Below are 19,434 nucleotides of genomic sequence, written 5' to 3'. Positions count from 1 at the left end.
AAGTGACAGGGGATTCAGGAGGTTGATGAACGGCAAGAAGGCAGAAGCTTGCGCAAGAACTCAGGAAAATAAAATGACTTTTCGAGCAGCGTGTACAGGGGGCCGTGCTATGGTTTTGACGGCTACAAAAAATCCCCCAAAATATGAACAGAGGCCGACGAGAATACAGGCATTCTGGGAAAGGTGAAAACGCTAGAAATCTCAGGACAGCACTAGCTTAAATATAAAAGATGACCTAAAGATAAAAAAAACGATAACGTTGACAGCATGACCAAATTTCGGGACGAATAAATTGGCTGTTGAAACAGTTCAGCTGAAACCCCGATGATGCGAAATAAGGCGAGAATGTCGGCAAGTGTTGAAGAGAGCTCAAGTAGGTCCTGTGGCCGATGCGAGCGCCCGGCAGCTGTCAGGCTACTGCACATATAAGCGAGATACCTCGTCGTCAATTGTTACAGGCTGATTCAGGTGTAAAATTTTGGACATGGACTCTATCACATTAAATACGATGCACTCCACGGTGTCATTCTTCGACAATTCGCACCGATTCTTCCGCAATGATGATGGGAACAAATTGCCTCACGTGCCGATTGTCACGTTCCTCGAACTGTCAATATTCCTTACCCGCCGTAGTTGCTTAGTGGCTATGGTGTTCGGCTGCTAAGCACAAGCCTCGCGTGATCGAATGCCAGCCATGGCAGCCGTATTTGGATGGGGGCGAAATGCCAAAACGCCCGTGTCCTTATGTTTAGGCGTACGTTAAAGAACGCCAGGTGGTCCAAATTATTCCGGAATACTCCACTACGGCGTTTCTCGTAATCAGATCGTGGATTTGGCACGTAAAACATGATTATTTATTATTTGACATTCCTTAAGGATATCTTTGGCAGTCGCGAAACTCTTCAATACAAGTAAGTGTCAGGAGTTGTGCGCGAGGTCTTTCAGTATGTGGGTAGCCATTTTGACGTTCGACATTGCTAGTCTACATTGTGGCTATATTATAAAGGCCGAACGGCAACACGGTAGGCAATATGCAGAACAGACAAATCTCGCATATATTACCGCACCATAATTAAAAAAAAATTGGAGGACGTTTAAGCTTCGCCTTTAAGAGTTGGAACGCGATAGCATTTAAAGATCCCTGACTACTTCTCACGCTTCCCGGCAACTGCAGCGTATGTAACCGTAATGTTTACCGGGAAACACTCGCGGCGAACGCTATGTACGTAGGCGGGCTTTCTGGTCGAAACGCGGCCTCTTGCATGGGCCGCGATGGATGGATGGGTGGATGGATGGATGGATGGATGGATGTTATGAGCGTCCCCTGTGGAACGGGGCAGTGGGTTGTGCCACCAAGCTCTTGCTATTATACTGCCTAATGTCCTACCTATGTTGAAAAAATAATTTTCAACCAAATTTTCTGACTCCCTATTGCGAACTTTGTTTTTCTACGTCTCTGTTATTTCTTTTTCGTTTCCCTACTTCCACCAATCATCCTGTCGCCTCTCACTAGTCTGTATTGATATAATGCTTACTTCTCCCTGCTCTCAGTGAACCCAAAGGCTTCAAGGAGACCAATGGTGCCTAAATTCACCGCTGGGCAGATATCTTCACATTCTAATAAAACATGCTCCATAGTTCCCCTAGCTTTACCGCAGCAAGCACATGCTTCTTCTTCCTTCTTATTCCTCGCTTTACTGGTGCGTGCTCAAAAACATCCTGATCTCGCTTCGAGAAGTAATGAGCTTCCCTTTGAGTTATCATAAATTGTGTCTTTCCTCATTCGTTTTCTCCTCTTAAGTAGTTACTCATGGCAGGTTTCTTTTCCATTGCTGCCACCCATGAGATTATTTCAGCCTCTCTGGCATGCCGCTTGACATTCTTTGTTGCTGTGTTGCTCACCCTAAAGGCCGGATATTTGCTGGCAAGCTTCCTAGTTCTTTTCCTCCACTGTGAATCAATGTTTTTTCCTGTACAACCTCCAGCGCTTTCCCAGCCCATTTACTTTCTTCCACATTCCTTGGTCGTTCTTCACAATCAATTTTACTGTGAGCTTCTCTCACTTGAAAACTTGTCCAACCCATATAACCCTGCACAGCTTCATTTGCAGTCTTTCCGTGAGCGCCCGATGCGAGGCGTCCCACTGACCTTTGGTTTCCATCGAGTCCTGGTTGTACCCCTCACTTCAAGCAAACAATGGCATTTCCAAAAGTAAGCCCTGGAACCATTACCACTTTCCACATAACCCGGAGCACCTCGTACCTATTGTATCTCCATAGTTTAGTTCAGCTCAGTTTACTGTCCTTAAAGGCCGCCGGAGGGGTTACTACATATGGGGCGGGTTTTACATAAGTTCCACGTTAAGTATGCATCATCAGCTATATACAGACTGATCAATCAAACGCAGTTGGAACAAAGACGGGCAAGCGATGTCAACAATGTCAACAATAGCGCTCTGTGTTTCATTATGGCTGCATTTCTCTTCCCCGTTACCATTAGTTTTTTCCTGCTTTTCTGTATATCTATCGCTTTCGTTTTCCCTATAATTAGGTATTTATATTCTTTTACCCGAGGTATTTCCTGGCCCTGTATTGCCACTGTCTGTTCACTGTTTTCATTGAATACCTTAACACCTGATTTTCTAACGCTAAATTTAAGACCTAAGTTATTACCTTCATGTCCACAGATATTAGCCAGACGTTGCAAATCACTTTGCTTGTTAGCTAGCAACACAATGTTCTCCGCATAAAATAAACCTGGAAGGTGCTGCGCTACAACTGTACCCGTCTGTTTGTCCGAGAGATTAAAACCAAAATACTTCCTTCTAGCGCCCTCTCCACCTCACCATGTACTTCATAAACAGCAGTGGGGATAAAGGAGCCCCTGCCTTAGTCCCTTTTTGATATCCACTGTCTCCTTGCTCTTCATCCCTTCCTATTCAACTAAAACGGTATTTCTAGGTAAACCTCTCTCAAAAGCTGTAGGCAATCGTCGCGTAATCCTTCCCCTTCTAGAATATCCCACGAAATTTCACGTTCTACGTTATCATACGCTCATGTAATGTCTAAAAAGGCCACATATAACGGTCTGCTTTCTACTCTAGATATTTCACTACAATGAGTAAGGACCAATAAGTTATCATCGAGGCACCTACCTATTCTGAAACCATTGTGAAGTTCTCCTAAAATGCCAATATTCTCTGCCCATGCTTGCAGCTTCAATTTGATTGCCTGTATGGTAACCTGTATATTACCAATGTAATGGTCAGCGGTCTATACAAGTGAATTCTATCTTTCTCCCTGTTGCCTTTAGAAATTAAGTTCATTCTACTTTGTCGCCAAATGTCTGGTATTCGTCTCTTTCAAAGTTTTTTTTCACTGTTTCACCGGAGCTTCCTTACTTTTTGGTACTAGTTCATTAATCAGCCTAACGGGAACCTCGTTTAGCCATGTGGCTGTGCGCTTAGGAAATTTCTCTTCGTCTTTCTTTCAGTTGAAATTTGTCAGCCCCAGCTCCTTGTGCCCATCTGGTTCTCTTTCATGCTCTTTTTTTCTTCAAATCAAACCTCGTCATTGCCTTCGAAAGATTCGGCTCTTGTTTTTCGGATGTAATTAATGCCGCGTCTCCTTTCGATTTCTTTCCATCTTCATGTAGGATATGTTGTATTGTTGTTGACTTCCTGCCTAATAGTTTTATGTTGTTCCAAAATATTCTAGGTGCGGCCTTCTTTTTGTCTCGTATTCCTGATATTAACGTTCACTTTCATCTTTTATCTTTGCTTGCACCAGTATTTGAACCATAGGCTTTTTCTCCCAGTATATTTCCCATTTACTGGCCACTTCATCCTGCGGCAACTGCGCCTTCTTTGCCTGCCTGTGCTCTCGGGGATGCTTTCTGTCGTTCGGCGATCGCTTCTCGTATCTCCCTGTTCCACCAGCTTTTCGGTTTCTTTTTTCCTTTGCAACGAACATGTTGTTTCTCTTTCCGTATTTCTGTCGTTATTATACTTAAAAGCTCAGTATATTCCCACTTTTTATTTGGCAATTTCCCGAATTCTTCGTCGATCCTCGTGACTATAATTGTAATTTGTTCAGCATTCAAATAGGATTTGGCCATTTTGCACTCCTTGCTCTCTTTCCTAGCTACACATCCCATTTTCAAAATTATGCGTACCCGCCGTGATTGCACAGTGGCTATGGTGTTGGGCTGCAGAGCACGAGGTCGCGGCATCGAATCCCGGCCACGGCAGCCGCATTTCGATGGGGGCGAAATGCGAAAACGCACCCGTGTACTTAGATTTAGGTGAACGTTAAAGAACCACAGGTGGTCCAAATTTCCGGAGCCCCAACTACGGCGTGCCTCATAATCAGAAAGAGGTGTTGGCACGTAAACCTCATAATTTTTTTCTAATTATGCGTTTATGGCAACGCCCTATCCTGCTATATCTGTCCTAGTGAATGACCATTTCTCTCAACTTACCACGAATTGCTTCTGTCATAAAACAGTAATCAATGGTCGATTGCTGGTTTCCCACTTCCTTCGTGATGTGCCCTTGACACTTAGTATCTTTATTCAGGATAACTAAATTATATTGCTCACAAATATCTAGCATTGAATTGCCGTTGTCGGTGTAGCCATCTAGATCCTGTACGTGGGCATTCATGTCACCTGAAGACGTGGTATCGGCGATGGGTAAAGACAAAACAAAATACGCTATACTGATGGGCGACTTCAATGCCAGGGTAGGCAAGAAGCAGGCTGGAGACAAGTCAGTGGGGGAATATGGCATAGGCTCTAGGAATAGCAGGGGAGAGTTATCAGTAGAGTTTGCAGAACAGAATAATATGCGGATAATGAGTGCCTTCATCCGAAAGCGGGAGAGCCGCAAGTGGAGGTGGAGGAACCCCAATGGCGAGACTAGAAATGAAATAGACTTTATACTCTGCGCTAACTCTGGCATCATACAAGATGTGGACGTGCTCGGCAAGGTGCGCAGCAGTGACCATAGGATGATTAGAACTCGAATTAGCCTAGACTTGAGGAGGGAACACAAGAAAGTGATACATAAGAAGCCGATCAATGAGTTAGCGGTAAGAGGGAAAATAGAGGAATTCCAGATCAAGCTACAGAACAGGTATTCGGCTTTAACTCAGGAAGAGGACCTTAGTGTTGAAGCAATGAACGACAATCTTATGGGAATCATTAAGGAGTGTGAAATAGAAGTCGGTGGTAACTCCATTAGACAGGATACCAGTAAGCTATCGCAGGAGACCAAAGATCTGATCAAGAAGCGTCAATGTATGAAAGCCTCTAACCCTACAGCTAGAATAGAACTGGCAGAACTTTCCAAGTTAATCAACAAGCGTAAGACAGCTGACATAAGGAAGTATAATATGGATAGAATTGAACATGCTCTCAGGAACGGAGGAAGACTAAAAGCAGCGAAGAATAAACTAGGAATAGGCAAGAATCAGATGTATGCGTTAAGAGACAAAGCCGGCAATATCATTACTAATATGGATGAGATAGTTCAAGTGGCTGAGGAGTTCTATAGAGATTTGTACAGTACCAGTGGCACCCACGACGATAATGGAAGAGAGAATATGGAAGAGAGAATACTCTAGAGGAATTTGAAATGCCTCAAGTAATGCCGGAAAAAGTAAAGAAAGCCTTGGGCGCTATGCAAAGGGGAAGGCAGCTGGGGAGGATCAGGTAACAGCAGATTTGTTGAAGGATGGTGGGCAGGTTGTTCTAGAAAAACCGTCCACCATCGCACCACCATCCTCGCTCTATACTGGCCTTGCTCTATGCTCGAAAAACTGGCCACCATCGCTCTATATGCAAAGCCTCATGACTTCGAGTGTACCGGAATCTTGGAAAAACGCTAACTTAATCCTAATTCATAAGAAAGGGGACGACAAAGAATTGAAAAATTATAGACCGACCAGCTTACTGTCCGTTGCCCACAAAGTATTTACTAAGGTAATCGCAAATAGAACCAGGAACACCTTAGACTTCTGTCAACCAAAGGACCAGGCAGAATTCCGTAAAGGCTACTCAACAATAGACCATATTCACACTATCAATCAGGTGATAGAGAAATGTGCGGAATATAATCAACCCTGATATATAGCTTTCATTGATTACGAGAAAGCGTTTGATTCAGTCGAAACCTCAGCAGTCATGGAGGCATTACGGAATCAGGGTGTAGACGAGCCGTATGTAAAAATACTGAGAGATATATATAGCGGCTCCACAGCCACCGTAGTCCTCCATAACGAAAGCAACAAAATCCCAATAAAGAAAGGCGTCAGGCAGAGAGATACGATCTCTCCAATGCTATTCACAGCGTGTTTACAGGAGGTATTCAGAGACCTGAATTGGGAAGAATTGGGGATAAGAGTTAATGGAGAATACCTTAGTAACTTGCGATTCGCTGATGATATTGCCTTGCTTAGTAACTCAGGGGACCAACTGCAATGCATGCTCACTGACCAGGAGCGGCAAAGCAGAAGGGTGGGCCTAAAAATTAATATGCAGAAAACTAACTTAATGTCTAACAGTGTCGGAAGAGAACAGCAGTTTACGATAGGTAGCTAAGCACTGGAACAGGTAAGGGAATGCATCTACTTAGGACAGGTAGTGACTGCGCATCCAGATCATGAGACTGAAATAATCAGAAGAATAAGAAGAGGCTGGGGTGCGTTTAGCAGGCATTCTCAGATCATGAACAGCAGGTTGCCATTATCCCTCAAGAGAAAAGTCTATAACAGCTCTGTCTTACCACTAATCACGTACAGGGCAGAAGCCTGGAGGCTTATGCAAAGTGTTCTACTTAAATTGAGGACGACGGAACGAGCTATGGAAAGAAGAATGATAGGTGTAACCTTAAGGGATAAGAACAGAGCATATTGGGTGAGGGAAGAAACGCGAGGTAATGACATCTTAGTTGAAATAAAAAAAAAGAAATGGGCATGGGCAGGACATGTAATGAGGAGGGAAGATAACCGATGGTCATTAAGGGTTACGGACTGGATTCTGAGGGAAAGGAAGCGTAGCACTGGACGACAGAAAGTTAGGTGGGCGGATGAGATTAAGAAGTTTGCAAGGACGACATGGCCACAATTATGACATGACCGCGGTAGTTGGAGAAGTACGGGAGACGCCTTTGCCCTGCAGTGGGCGTAACCAGGCTGATGATGATGATGTTGTCCTCAGTTTACAGGATTATTTCGGCTTCATTCCGGAAACCCTTAATATCAGCGCTTAGGCATTCGATTAACTCTTGATTATTCTCTGCAATTATTTCCGATCCACATATACTTCACGCCCACATAAGTTTTTTCCACTTATTGTACCTGATAAGCAAAGATGCTCTTGACATTTTTAATTTACTCGTTTTCATTTCGCTCCCAGATGGAGGAGTATTCCAACTACCCCTCTCTTTCTTTGCGACTTAGTTGTGTTGCAACCTCCCCAAACGTAATTCTCATAACTGGCGGCTCTTCCGCGCCTCTAAGGTTCGTTTTTTTAACCGCATACGCCCCTATCTGTTCTATATTTAACTGCGCCTCAATCTCTACCCACTTTTCCATTCTTCTGCCGCCCTGCATGTTTATGTAGCCTATTGCATGGCGAGCTCTCTTTCTTGCTTTCCTCCTTTTTCTGCTATTGACGGCGATGCTATTCTGAGGTTCGCTTAGGGGACCTTCTTCATTACTACCTACTCTGACCTGCTGAACGAGCGTGGGCGCCCTAAAGAAAGCAACAGCGTGACCAGCAAGTCGCCAGCCCACTTCTCGTCCAAGGCTGCAATTGAAGTGGATCCCGTGTCGTTCAGAACCTCTACACCTTCTCACTTCCCTGTTTACTTCAACATCGAAACATTTCTCTCGGCTCATTTTACATATTGCCTCATTAGCAGCCACTACGGCTCTTTGTACGTGTTTACCACATACAGGCACTTACAGCGCCGTGCGCACCACGATCTGTACCTGAGGGGACAGCTCGTGCCATTCGTCTACACCTTTTACCAAGCGCTGTACTAGTCTTGCCACTTTCCTGTTTAGGACGTCATTTAGCCCACCTGCTACTGTGACAAGGTTGCGCACGTGGGCACTTTCCGCGAGCTTAGCTTTTGGTCGCTCCATGACAGAACACAGTGTCCGCCCTGGAAATGTCCCTACCACCACTCTTTTATCGCTTTTCGCCCTCTCCACAATTGCTTCTGTGCACTTAGCCAGGTTTGAGTCACCGGCCACCCTCTCCACAATTGCTTGTGAGTACCTAGCCAAGTTTGAGTCGCCGGCGATAACCACCATTTCACTCTCTCCTTCCTCTCCTTGTTTCCCTTTGTTCTTTTCACCGTGATTCGAACTTGACAAGGGGCACTGACCCTTGCGCTCCTCCTCTTTTAGTAGGGCGGCCTCAAGGTAGATTTCGCTCTTTGCAGCTAACCCCTCCATGTTGCACGCATTCCACGTGCTTTACTGACATTCGCTCTCCTGTCCTGTCGGCAGACTGCATTCTAGTGTCGCGATCATTCTTGTTCCCAATGGCGTCCCTGTTCAGCGTTTTCTCGGCTGCTTGAAGTCGTTTTTCCACTACGTTCCGTACATCACGCTCCATATTTAGCTTAGTTTTGAGCTGTTCGACCTGTTTCACAAGCTCATCCTGGAAAGCCTCCATTTTATTCATTCTAGCATCGACATCACAGTGTCTGCCCATTGATTCGATTCCCTCTGCATTCTCATCCGTCCCCTCGTCTGCCTTGAGGGACCCAGCGAACTCTGCACGCTTTCCCTGTTTTCTTTTCATGTATTGCACAACTTTTTCTAATGTAAATACCGAAGCTTTCATAGCATGTGCCTTTTAGCAATAACCGATACGCGCCAGAATCTAAATGCTTGAAATGCCGCAAAGTGATTCTCACCAATGTTTTAAAAGTGATCAATGCCGCACTGACCTAAGGTATGATAGGCGTTTGCACGTGTTCATTCACGCGGCCACGCTATCACTTTCCTACCAAAGCAATTTATTTATTTATTATTTATTACAAAAACCCGCATTCGCTCCAACAGCATTACAGCAGGGGGGGTATACACATATTTACACATTTGTAGATGTAAAGAGAAAACACAGTGTCACACAAGCGAACAAGGCTTTATAAGCAGGTTAACAAAACCAACAGATCGCTAGTATCTAGGTATCATACCCGTATAACAAAATTAGTACAGAAATGCAGTACAGAAACCAAAACAAGAACAGGATCAGGTAAAAGCAGTGCTATAGAGCTTCAACACACATATAAAACTAAGAATTTGATGCTATAGCTACAACGGTTTCAGAAAGCTTGTTCCACTCAGATGCCACTCGCTGAAAAAATGAATACTTCAGCAAATTGCTTGTGGATGTTGACTCCCGAACTTTGAGAGCAGGCGGCTAACGTACGCTATGACGCAGTCATGACCATGCTGGTGCTGTGCAAGGATGGCTCCGATTCCGTATCCACTGGCGTCCGTCAGAACTTCCGTAGGAGCAGAAGTGTCGAAGTGCGCCAACAGAGAAGTCCCGAGAAGGCGTATAAGCGTCGAAAATGCATGAGCTTCTCTACGGCCCCATGGGAAAGGCGTATCTTTTTCATGGGGCGGTAGTGGATTGCGCCGGTAGTCGCACGAACTCGACAGTACACAGTTGCGTAGGCCTAGCAGCAAGAGTCTCAGGGACAGAAGGGAGTTCAAGTTGAAGGACACCGGCGCCACAGTCGACAAGGCCTGAATGTATGGATAAAAAGTCAATGCCTAAGATCACGTTGTATGGGCACCGCTCAAGCACAAGAAACAGAGCACTTGTCCGATGGCCACATATAGTGACGCGGGCAGTACATGTTCGAACAACGGTGGGTGTGCTTCCATCGGCGACTCTCACTGCACGTCTCACGGCAGGTGTCGGGACTCTCTTCCGCTTCTCACGAAGACTAGCGCTCATCAACGATATTTGTGCACCGGTGTCAATAAGGGCCGTAACAGTAACACCGTCGACTTGGACTTCGAGGAAATTAGAGCGGGTAGGTACAGTCAGACGAGGACTTGGAAGCCGGGCCAAAAATGCAGCGTCACCTCCTGGCGCTGCACTCGTGAGTTTTCCGGTACGTAGCGTTCAGGGTTGGCAGGCCACGGGAAACGGCGGGCTTGCGGCGAACGAGATCGGCGGTCCGGCGGTGATGGTAACCTGCTATACACATTGATCCGAGTGTCAACATCGGGCGTGTCAGTCGGTAGAGAGCGCGACGATGTTGTACGAGAGTAGCCTTCAGGACGTGGAATCTAGGTGCTCCAGCCACTCGGCAATGTCAGACGGCTCCAAGAGTGCCGCGAAATATGCAAAACTCGAAAGCACGCGAAACATATTGGGCGATCATATGGCGTCCTCCACTCGGCGGGATTGTGGTATCGCAAATGAAAGGGCTGGTCCCTCGGTGCGACTGCTTCAACTGATGGTGTGACTGGTGGAACTGGTGGAACGCGCACGGTGCAGACAGAGGAGAGCCCCAAATTAGCGACTCCTGTCGTACCACGACTTGAATCAAGGGAACCACGGGCTGGTTAGCAGTCGAGACATCGGGCACAAGAGGGGCTGGTGACATTGCTTCTCTAACACGACGAACGATGCGTGTCAAAGTATTCAAAGCAGGTGATTGTAAAGTATACGGTGCTTCTTCGCATGATGGCGATGTGGCAGTATTGGGGAGCCTGGTGAATTGCTGCGCGATACGGCGGGATTTTGCCTGGTTGAATCACCGACACTCTTTCATGATAGCATTTACGGTAGCACAGTTCCTCAATACCCAGAGGTTGAATGCGTCGTCGGCGATAACTTTGAGTATGTGTCCGATCTTGTCCGCTTCGGACATGTCAACATTGCGGCAAAGCGCTAGAATATCCTGAATATACGCAATGTATGATTTAGTGTATAACTGCACGCGAGAGCCAAGTTCTTATTTACCGGCTAGCTGACAACTCAGGGATAAGAAAAGAGTAGATTGGGTGTGGGAACAAACGTGAGTTAATGACATCTTAGTTGAAATCAAGAAAAAGAAATGGGGCATGGGCAGGACATGTAATGAGGAGGGAAGATAACCGATGGTAATTAAGGGTTACGGACTGGATTACAAGGGAAGGGAAGCGTAGCAGGGCGCGGCAGAAAGTGAGGTGGGCGTATGAGATTAAGAAGTTTGCAGGGACGACATGGCCACAATTAGTACATGACCGGGGTAGTTGGAGAAGTATGGGAGAGGCCTTTACCCTGCAGTGTGCGTAACCAGGCTAATGATGATGATGATGATGATGACGACTCGATGGTTTGGACAGGAAGGGTGAAAAACTGAACGACAAGTCGTTCAGCTTTTCTTTGCATAGGTCCCAGTTGGTGAGATCGTGCTCATGCGTCTAGTACCAGAGGCGTGCGGTTCCGTTCAAATAAAATACCACATTTGCCTGCACAGGGGTATCGTCCTACCTGTTCTGCTTTCTGACACGCTCGAACCATGAAATCCAATCCTCAACGTATACGTCGTCTGTGCCACAGAAGGTGCCTGGATCTTTTGGAAGCGATAAGATGACAGATGGTGGAGACGGCTGCGGCGCGGCGAGTTCCGGCGCGGTGGGTGCTTCAGTGGCCATCGTCGAGGGAAAAACGCGGCGACCGCTTCGGTGATTGGGATGAACAGGCAGCGTACCCCGCACCTCCACCAGAAATGTTGCACAAAAACGTATATTTGCAAATATTTACAAGTAATTCGAGCAGCAAAGGATTCACGGCAGCCAATAGGGCGAGGAGGAACCTCTACCTCTTCTTCATCCACGCCGGCCTAATGCGACAGACTTCTTCCGTCTCGCGGCAATATTGTCAATGCCACACGATGTAGACACCTTTAAATCGCGTGTTAGTTCTAGGCTGTTTAGGCGCGCTAGTAATAGGCTGTTATGTTTGACTCAGACTTGTATATTACTTGATCTTGAGCCATTGAATTAGTTTGCCTATATCCAATCATCGTACATGATTTTAAACGAGAACAGAGGGGGTTAACCGAGGGTCCCGAATTTTAATAGGCATATCATGAGAAGCCAACAAACACTGACACCAAAGACAACATAGGGGAAATTACTTGCGCTTTATAAATGAAATAACGAAACGATAAATTAATGGAAATTAAAGTTGATGAAAGAACAACTTGCCGCAGGTGGCAACCGAAGCCACAACTTTCGCATTTCGCGTGCGATGCTCTACCAATTGAGCTACCGCGGCGCTGTTTCCCCATACACTTTCTAGGGTATTTATGCGTACTAGTAGAACCCTGGGAGTGTTAGCCAGCGCCATCACTCACATACCTTGGCGGCGGACGTGGAATGTCCTTTTTGCCGCAGGCGTCACGAGAACGTGATCTTTTTGGGTGAAGATAACTGGTCAATAAACCCACACATGCTACCTGAAGGCATCAATGTTGCCGGATTAGAGACACTCGTTATATAATAAACGAGAAAAGAGGGGGTTAACCGAGGGTCCCGATTTTTATTAGTCATATATCATGAGAAGCCAACAAACACTGACACCAAGGACAACATAGGGGAAATTACTTGTGCTTAATAAATGAAATAAAAAAGGACAAATTAATGGAAATTAAAGTGGATGAAAAAACAACTTGCCGCAAGTGGGAACCGAAGCCACAACCTTCGCATTTCGCGGTGTCAGTGGTGTCAGTGTTTGTTCGCTTCTCATGATACGTACATGATTTTGCTTCGCATGTTCGGGGATAAGTATTTAGTTTCCTTTTGGCGTTGCTCGAGCAGATGTATATTTTTGTGTATACGCTCCTCACAGTGGAGTTTTCCGGTGACGGGCGTGCCACCTGTAGCGTAGAAAGCGCAACTATGGTACTGATTCAACTTCAGTCGACGGCGTAGAATTCAGCTGGCGCACGTGTTGTTGTTATGACCGCGTGTGATTCGAAACTTCTGAACCACGTGCGCACCGCCCTGCAGGTAAACGTTCTCATACCGCTGTTTTACGATGGCAAATGTGCAAGACATTGAAAACTACCCAGGAAAAAAAAAAGCGTGGGGACAGCAATACGGATGCATCAAAGACTGTAATGGCTGCGCAGGGTTGCCTGCTCTCCGACTCCACAGATTTCCTGGCCGACCGTGATTTTGTGCTCGTGCTTCCTTCCTGGAGGATCGCACTAGAAAATATTGTAGTCAGTAGACAGAAGTTTTTGGTGGAAGAAGAGTTTCGCCGGGAAGTCGACATACATATTTTTGTAAATTCTTCTTATCTTTTAGAACTATTTATGTTCCTGTACGAAGCGTACTGCGTGGTGGCTGCAGGTGTTATGTCTTGCGCGAGTCGCTGAGCACTTCACGCTGTGAGGCTCTGCTTGGGTTCCGGTTGCCGGATACGGTCACCCGAGTCTTGGCGGCCGGAGCGGCCCAAGGTCGTCCCGGTGCCTCGGCAATTGTAAACAAAGTACTGCGGTTGCTTGGCAGAACATAGCAGTATAATAGAATTTTTGCGAAAGTTGTTTAAAAGAGCCTTTCAATAATTCGAAAAGATATGGCGCCTATCATCCGTGGCCAATGAGGCTTTGCAAGCGTGTCAAAACAGCACCACGGAAGAACACGTTTTGTCTACGGTAGCTCAAATGGTTGGCCAAGAACACCTACGCCTAACGCTTAATAGGCTCAGCCATGCCTGCAAACTCAATTGAGCTGCTTGATCACAGCATAATATGATAGTTGAGTGTACTCACGTCCAGGGATACACTGCAGTTGCGTTTGCCTTGCTGGGAGTGACACTTCGCCGGCACAGTCACACCGGCGACTGGAACGTGCACCGGAACATGTAGGTTCACGATGTAAACGTGACCGGCAGCGTGGTTTTTCCTCTTTACGACCAATGGCAGGGCGTATCCGACCGTCTAATATTTGGTTTGAAACAACACAGCAAAACTTGCGCCATTTGTTCGTTTTAAAACAAGCATGAACATGCCATCACGTTGGCAAATCCGCGTGGCGAGACCGAGTAGCGTGGTCCGTCAGTGTTAGTTTTGACGGAAGGTGCCGTAAGAGGCGCTGACGATCGCTACTCGGACGCGCCGCCTGGGCAGTGTCAGGAGCGTATAACATACAAATGTCTTGTGTAGCATGCGAAACAGGCATTCATTTGCCAGTGCGATTCATTGCATTATGGTATAGCTGACACTGATCCAGTCGCTCCCTTTGAGCGTGCTCTGGGGGACCTTGGGGTGCACTGAGTGGGTCTCGCGTGTTCGGACAATCATGGTGCGGAGTGGTGACTGTGAGAGAGGCTATGCAACAGGACAATCGGGACTTCGTCCTGTTCACATGTCTTGCGTTAGAGGAATCAAGGGCACGCGAACTTATTAAGGCTGTATATTGCAGCGCGTAGTGTGTCATAATTGTGTTTGCGTAGATAGGATGGCGAGACTTGTTTACTAATGCGAGTGTTTAGTGTACTGAATTTAAGCATAGATATCTATGTTTCTTTTCGACATTATGACGCGAAGTTATCCTTCTATGTAAAGTGGAGACTGGTGCCGTGGGCGGAAAAGGACTGGTCTAATTTTTGTACGAGTATTTTTTATCATGTTACGTGGACATCGAGTGTCCAGTAACACTCTTGAGGGGGGAGGAGCCAGCATGAGGTATGAAGTACAGCAAATTGCAGGGAGATTTCGAACGCTGCCGTATCTGCCAGTTGGGGTAAACAAAAGACGTGGGGCGGTTCCACGAATAGGGGAAGGGGGAGACACCCACGCATGGAATGAAATGCGGCTGAGTGGTTCCGCCGTAGAAGAGCCGCCAAGTGCGCACTCTCTCCTCGGAACAAAAGTGAAGACGGTCCGAGTTCAATGGGAAGCGTTCGGGGAGACGGGGGTGAAAATAAGAGAAAGGGGTTTGCTCGAGGTCACCGCCAACACTAAAGGCACATTCACACCGAAAGCGGAGCGTCTAAGCGGCCAAGCGGAGTTTCAACGCGGCGAGGCGGTGAGCGCGTACGCCTGTTCAGACCGGACAAGCTTGCCTGGCGTCCCGCGTCGCACGGAAGGCGGGGCATCTCGCAATTTCTTTAGCAATGTCAGGGACGTGCCGCCATCTCGCGGCACTTTGGGTTTGTACGCGCACTTTCGATATTTTTTTCGTCGTGGGTTGGCGCGCTCCCGTCCGCTATCTACTTCTGCAAAATGATGAGCTCAGACGAAGAAGACGAGATCGTTGTCATTTTACTCGCCCCTTGTGTAGCGCTGTTACACATATTGAAAAGCGACAACACAAGACAAGGACAAAAAAAAGTATAAAGCGACGACACGGCGCCGTGTCGTCGTTTTATACCTTCTTTTGTCCTTGTCTTGTGTTGCGCTGTAACAAACCTTACTATGAATCCCAACCAACTGGCCCAACTTGCCGTTTTTAGGCTTTTCAAGAACATAAGCGAAAAGCCCAGAGAAAAACATTTGTTTACATTCGTTCACCAGCGCTTCCTCAGTGTCGGGCTCTGATTGGCTGCGGCTAAAGCGGCCAACTTGTCCGCGCGGAAAAAATCGGTCCGGGCGCGATCCGGCCAAGCGGCCGCGTATTTTCCGCAAAGCGGAAAATCCGCGGCCGCTTTGCCGCATCCGCTTGTCCGCTTGTCCGCTCCGCCTTCGGTGTGAACGTGCCTTAACGCCCACGCGCTTCCTAGATGTCCCGTTGGCCTTTTCGGTTGCGACGGCGCTTTGTGGGCCTCGCCGCCAGACCGGTAAGCGTAGTTACGGAAATTCGGCGACGCGACACATGGCCATCCGGTTTCGGTGTTATTGTGTGGTATCTGCGCGTGCCTTTTGCGAATGCCTTGAGAAAATGGCGTCATTTTTACGACCAGTTAGCTGGCTGCGACCGATGCGTGCTTTTGTGTGGGATCGCCATCGGGCCCCAATTACGGTGTTTGGAGCGTTCAAGTGAACCGAAGCACAGCTGCACGGGGGACCAAGTTTTCTTAGTGCTGTGAGGGCAGCCCACTGTCCGGCATACATGCCGTTAATAAGCGGTAGTTTCGTGGGAACATCCTCGGCAGCTTCCGTGGCCGCTTGTTGCAGGAGATAGTGGAGCGACACGGGCAATTTGTGGTTACAAGTGCGAGCTTGAGCCGGCCCTCAGGTGCCAGAGGACACCAAGGCCGATACTCGGAGCCTAACGTAGGGGAGAGGCAGGTGACACGTGTCTTTGAGCAGACCCATCCCCTTGCGTGTTGTGAAGTGTGCCACTGTTATGACTAATGTGGTGTCCGTCACCTAAATTTTGTGCTACTGGTTGCAATGGTGTGAACACGCATGTGTGATTGGCTGGTTTTGACTCTGTTGTGCAACTGAGGGTTTAAAAAGTGATGTTTTGGTTGGGTGAAGGAGAGGGGAGGTTCGTGCTTGTACCCGGACAGACGCCTTGGCGTTTGAAAAAACGTCTCTTCACAGGACAATGGTTTTTCCTTCGCGCTGCCACCGTGCACTCGAGCCTTTGAGGGGCGCCGACTTCGGACCTTAGCCACCTTCCCTCCTCAACTAGTGTTGAGGGAAAGAAAGTTAACTGATTCCGTCTACATAACTACGATATCTGTTCTTGGCACAGAGCTACGAATTTGTAAACTTCGTGTAATTTATTTCAAGCTTACCGATTTGTTAAAATTCCTTTAAATTAGCCCTAAATCACAATTCCGCTTCTAACAGTCAAGATACTTTATCCTACTCTCTCAAATGCTACAAATTTCGTAAAACTAATTGGTTAACTCAGAAAAGCGTTGCTGCGTTTCGCATATATTTGAATAAGCGGCATCGCAGTTGGGCCCAAACTAAAGCTTGCTGGCCAAGTGTGAGTCTGTGAAGATTTTAAAATAACTGTAAATACTAAATCCGTCGTCAAGAGCGATCACGTTCTGCGTGCAGTAAAGCTCGGGTGTGCAGTGCAGGATACCCCTAGTTTCTCACTCACCTGCTTGACGGCACTCAGTGAACAAGGATAGCGCGGAACGCGTCAGACAATAAAATGTCGAGATAAAACCACATATGTCAGCGCGAGCGCAAGCTACGCACGCCGCTTTCTCGTTTCAGATACAGAAGACTTAGCAATGCTGCGCTTTAGCACCACCTACCGTTATGAAGGCCTTATCGCAATACCGTGACTGTCCCGGTGTCTGCAAACCCGCCGTGGTGGCTTAGTGGCTCTGGTGTTGGGCAGCTAAGCTTAAGGTCGCGGGATCGAATCCTGGCCACGGCGGCCGCATTTCGATGGGGGCGAAATGCAAAAAGACCCGTGTACTCAGATACTGATGCACGTTAAAGAACTCCAGGTGGCCCAAACCTCCGAGGTCCACTACTACAGCGTGCCTCATAATCAGATAGTGGTTTTGGCACCTAAAAACACCATAATTTTTTCATCTGTCTACAGACTATACGCAAGTCGCTTGCGACGCCTTTCTAGTGCGTGTCACGGGCATGTCTCCTCTTCCGGACATTGTCCATCGTCCAGAGGGAGCAATTCAGGCGTGATGCACTCTCAAGGGTACCTTTTCTTTTGTATGCTTAAAAGATATTTAATTGAGAATCATTGTTTGGCGACTTCAGATCCGATGAATCTATCTATCTATCTATCTATCTATCTATCTATCTATCTATCTATCTATCTATCTATCTATCTATCTATCTATCTATCTATCTATCTATCTATCTATCTATCTATCTATCTATCTATCTATCTATCTATCTAAATAGATATGGGGAAAACATGGCATTGGAACACGATGGCCGCTGTCTACGCAGCTGCACTGGAACACAGTCCCTCAGAGCACCGAGAAAATGCCCACCTGTGTCTCTGTGAGCTTCAACGCCTGCGCTAGATCGGCCCGTTCAGCTCCGGTGAGATAGCGCTGAACGCTGAAGCACCGTTCCAACTCGTACACCTGGGCGTGCGAGAAGGCTGCTCGGCAGCGCTTCTTCTTGTCCTCGGCATCTGAAAGACATCATTAGAGAGATGTCCGGTAATTCGCTAATCGCAGGCGGACTGTGCGTTTTGCCAGATGAGTGGGAGGCGTGAACGTGAGTGGCTTGACAGGTGCTGCTACCTTGTGGCGCACCGCTGAATGAAAGAAAGAAGGAGCTAATATTGCATCAGCCAAGTGTATTCTACTTCGCTGCTGGCGTAAATTTTCGGCAGCGGCGATCCATGATGCATTTACGCCGCTGCGCACATTTAGACCAGCAGCGATAAAGAACACACTCGGTTAGCAGCATTAGCTCGGTGTTTGTATGGTTGAGCTATGCTCCACCGCGTAGCTACACCGCTCCGCTCGCTCACGTTTACGGCTCCGCTCATCCGATAAGCCGCCCGCGTTTACCGGAACACTGCACACCCTAAAACTATATTACCACGTAAAACGCCCGCTAGATCATTTGTAGAAAATTTAACATGTCACAGATTTCCAGTGCCAAAATATGATTTTGGATACCGAAGCACACTTTAGCAAATATCGACACGCGATTATTCAGCCACCCTACCCCTTTTCGAGACCTTACAAATCGCGTCGTTTAAAATCGTTTCAATCATGTCAATCGTTTCAAATCAAACACGTCCTTCCAATAAAAGGGCATGTCTATGCTTCGTCCTTTCATTGAAAGGATGTCTCCCTCTCGGCATTTTTTGCAGAATAAGAACAATCTGATGATGAATGAGTAAGGATAATGTTCATTACCAAAATGCGAGATGTTTGACAACTTAGGGTGGGTTTAATTTTAAATGTACTTGGTTCTAGAATGATATTGTCACGTAGTAGTGATAGTGAAGAAGGCAGCAGAACTGTGAATGACGAAACAAGCGTTTTGTTGGGTGAACCTGTGTCCTGAAAATCAAGCTACACTCAAAGAACAACGATAGCGGCGAACATGGTCAGCGATCGTCGAAATCTGATCTGCGACGCAAGCGCGTCTGCTTTTATACACGAGTCACCGAAGGTTCCAGAATAATCGCTGGTGCCCGCGCGTCTTCGAGAAAGTTCTACACAATTCGCCTCGCACATGCAATCGGATTACAAAAGCTTCGATGAGAACAGAGAGCACATAGAACCATTGATAACATTCGTGAAACTTCCGATACCTGCGCGCACGTCCCGGTCTGGGCAATAACATTTGTTAGACGGTGAAGAGCGGTCACCCGAAAAAAGGTAAACAAGTACATGTGCCAGTATGATTAGAATAACAGAGACACAGTTAAAATAGTTGCGCAAAAGCGAGTCTTATTTCACTGATGAATGGTCTGTATTCAGAGCAGACAGGAAGTATGTCGATACGGTTAGGTTTGGCGGCGGTGTTTTAATAGCATGCAAGTCGAAGCT

The 19,434-nt window shown here is 47.0% G+C and overlaps 1 protein-coding gene across 1 annotated transcript in view; it reads right to left on the bottom strand.

Annotated features, from left to right (window-relative positions):
• Positions 1 to 19,434, bottom strand: part of LOC142566648 (homeobox protein zampogna-like) — a 148,575-nt gene that overhangs the window by 106,466 nt on the left and 22,675 nt on the right. The window contains exon 2 of the mRNA XM_075677483.1: positions 17,911 to 18,056. Within this exon, the coding sequence (XP_075533598.1) occupies positions 17,911 to 18,056 (146 nt within the window). The remainder of the gene's footprint in view (positions 1 to 17,910; positions 18,057 to 19,434) is intronic.

Source organism: Dermacentor variabilis, unplaced genomic scaffold (assembly GCF_050947875.1).
Source record: "Dermacentor variabilis isolate Ectoservices unplaced genomic scaffold, ASM5094787v1 scaffold_13, whole genome shotgun sequence".
Taxonomy (NCBI): domain Eukaryota; kingdom Metazoa; phylum Arthropoda; class Arachnida; order Ixodida; family Ixodidae; genus Dermacentor; species Dermacentor variabilis.
The sequence above is the reverse complement of the archived record's forward strand: the minus strand, read 5'-3'. Positions and strand labels throughout refer to the sequence as shown.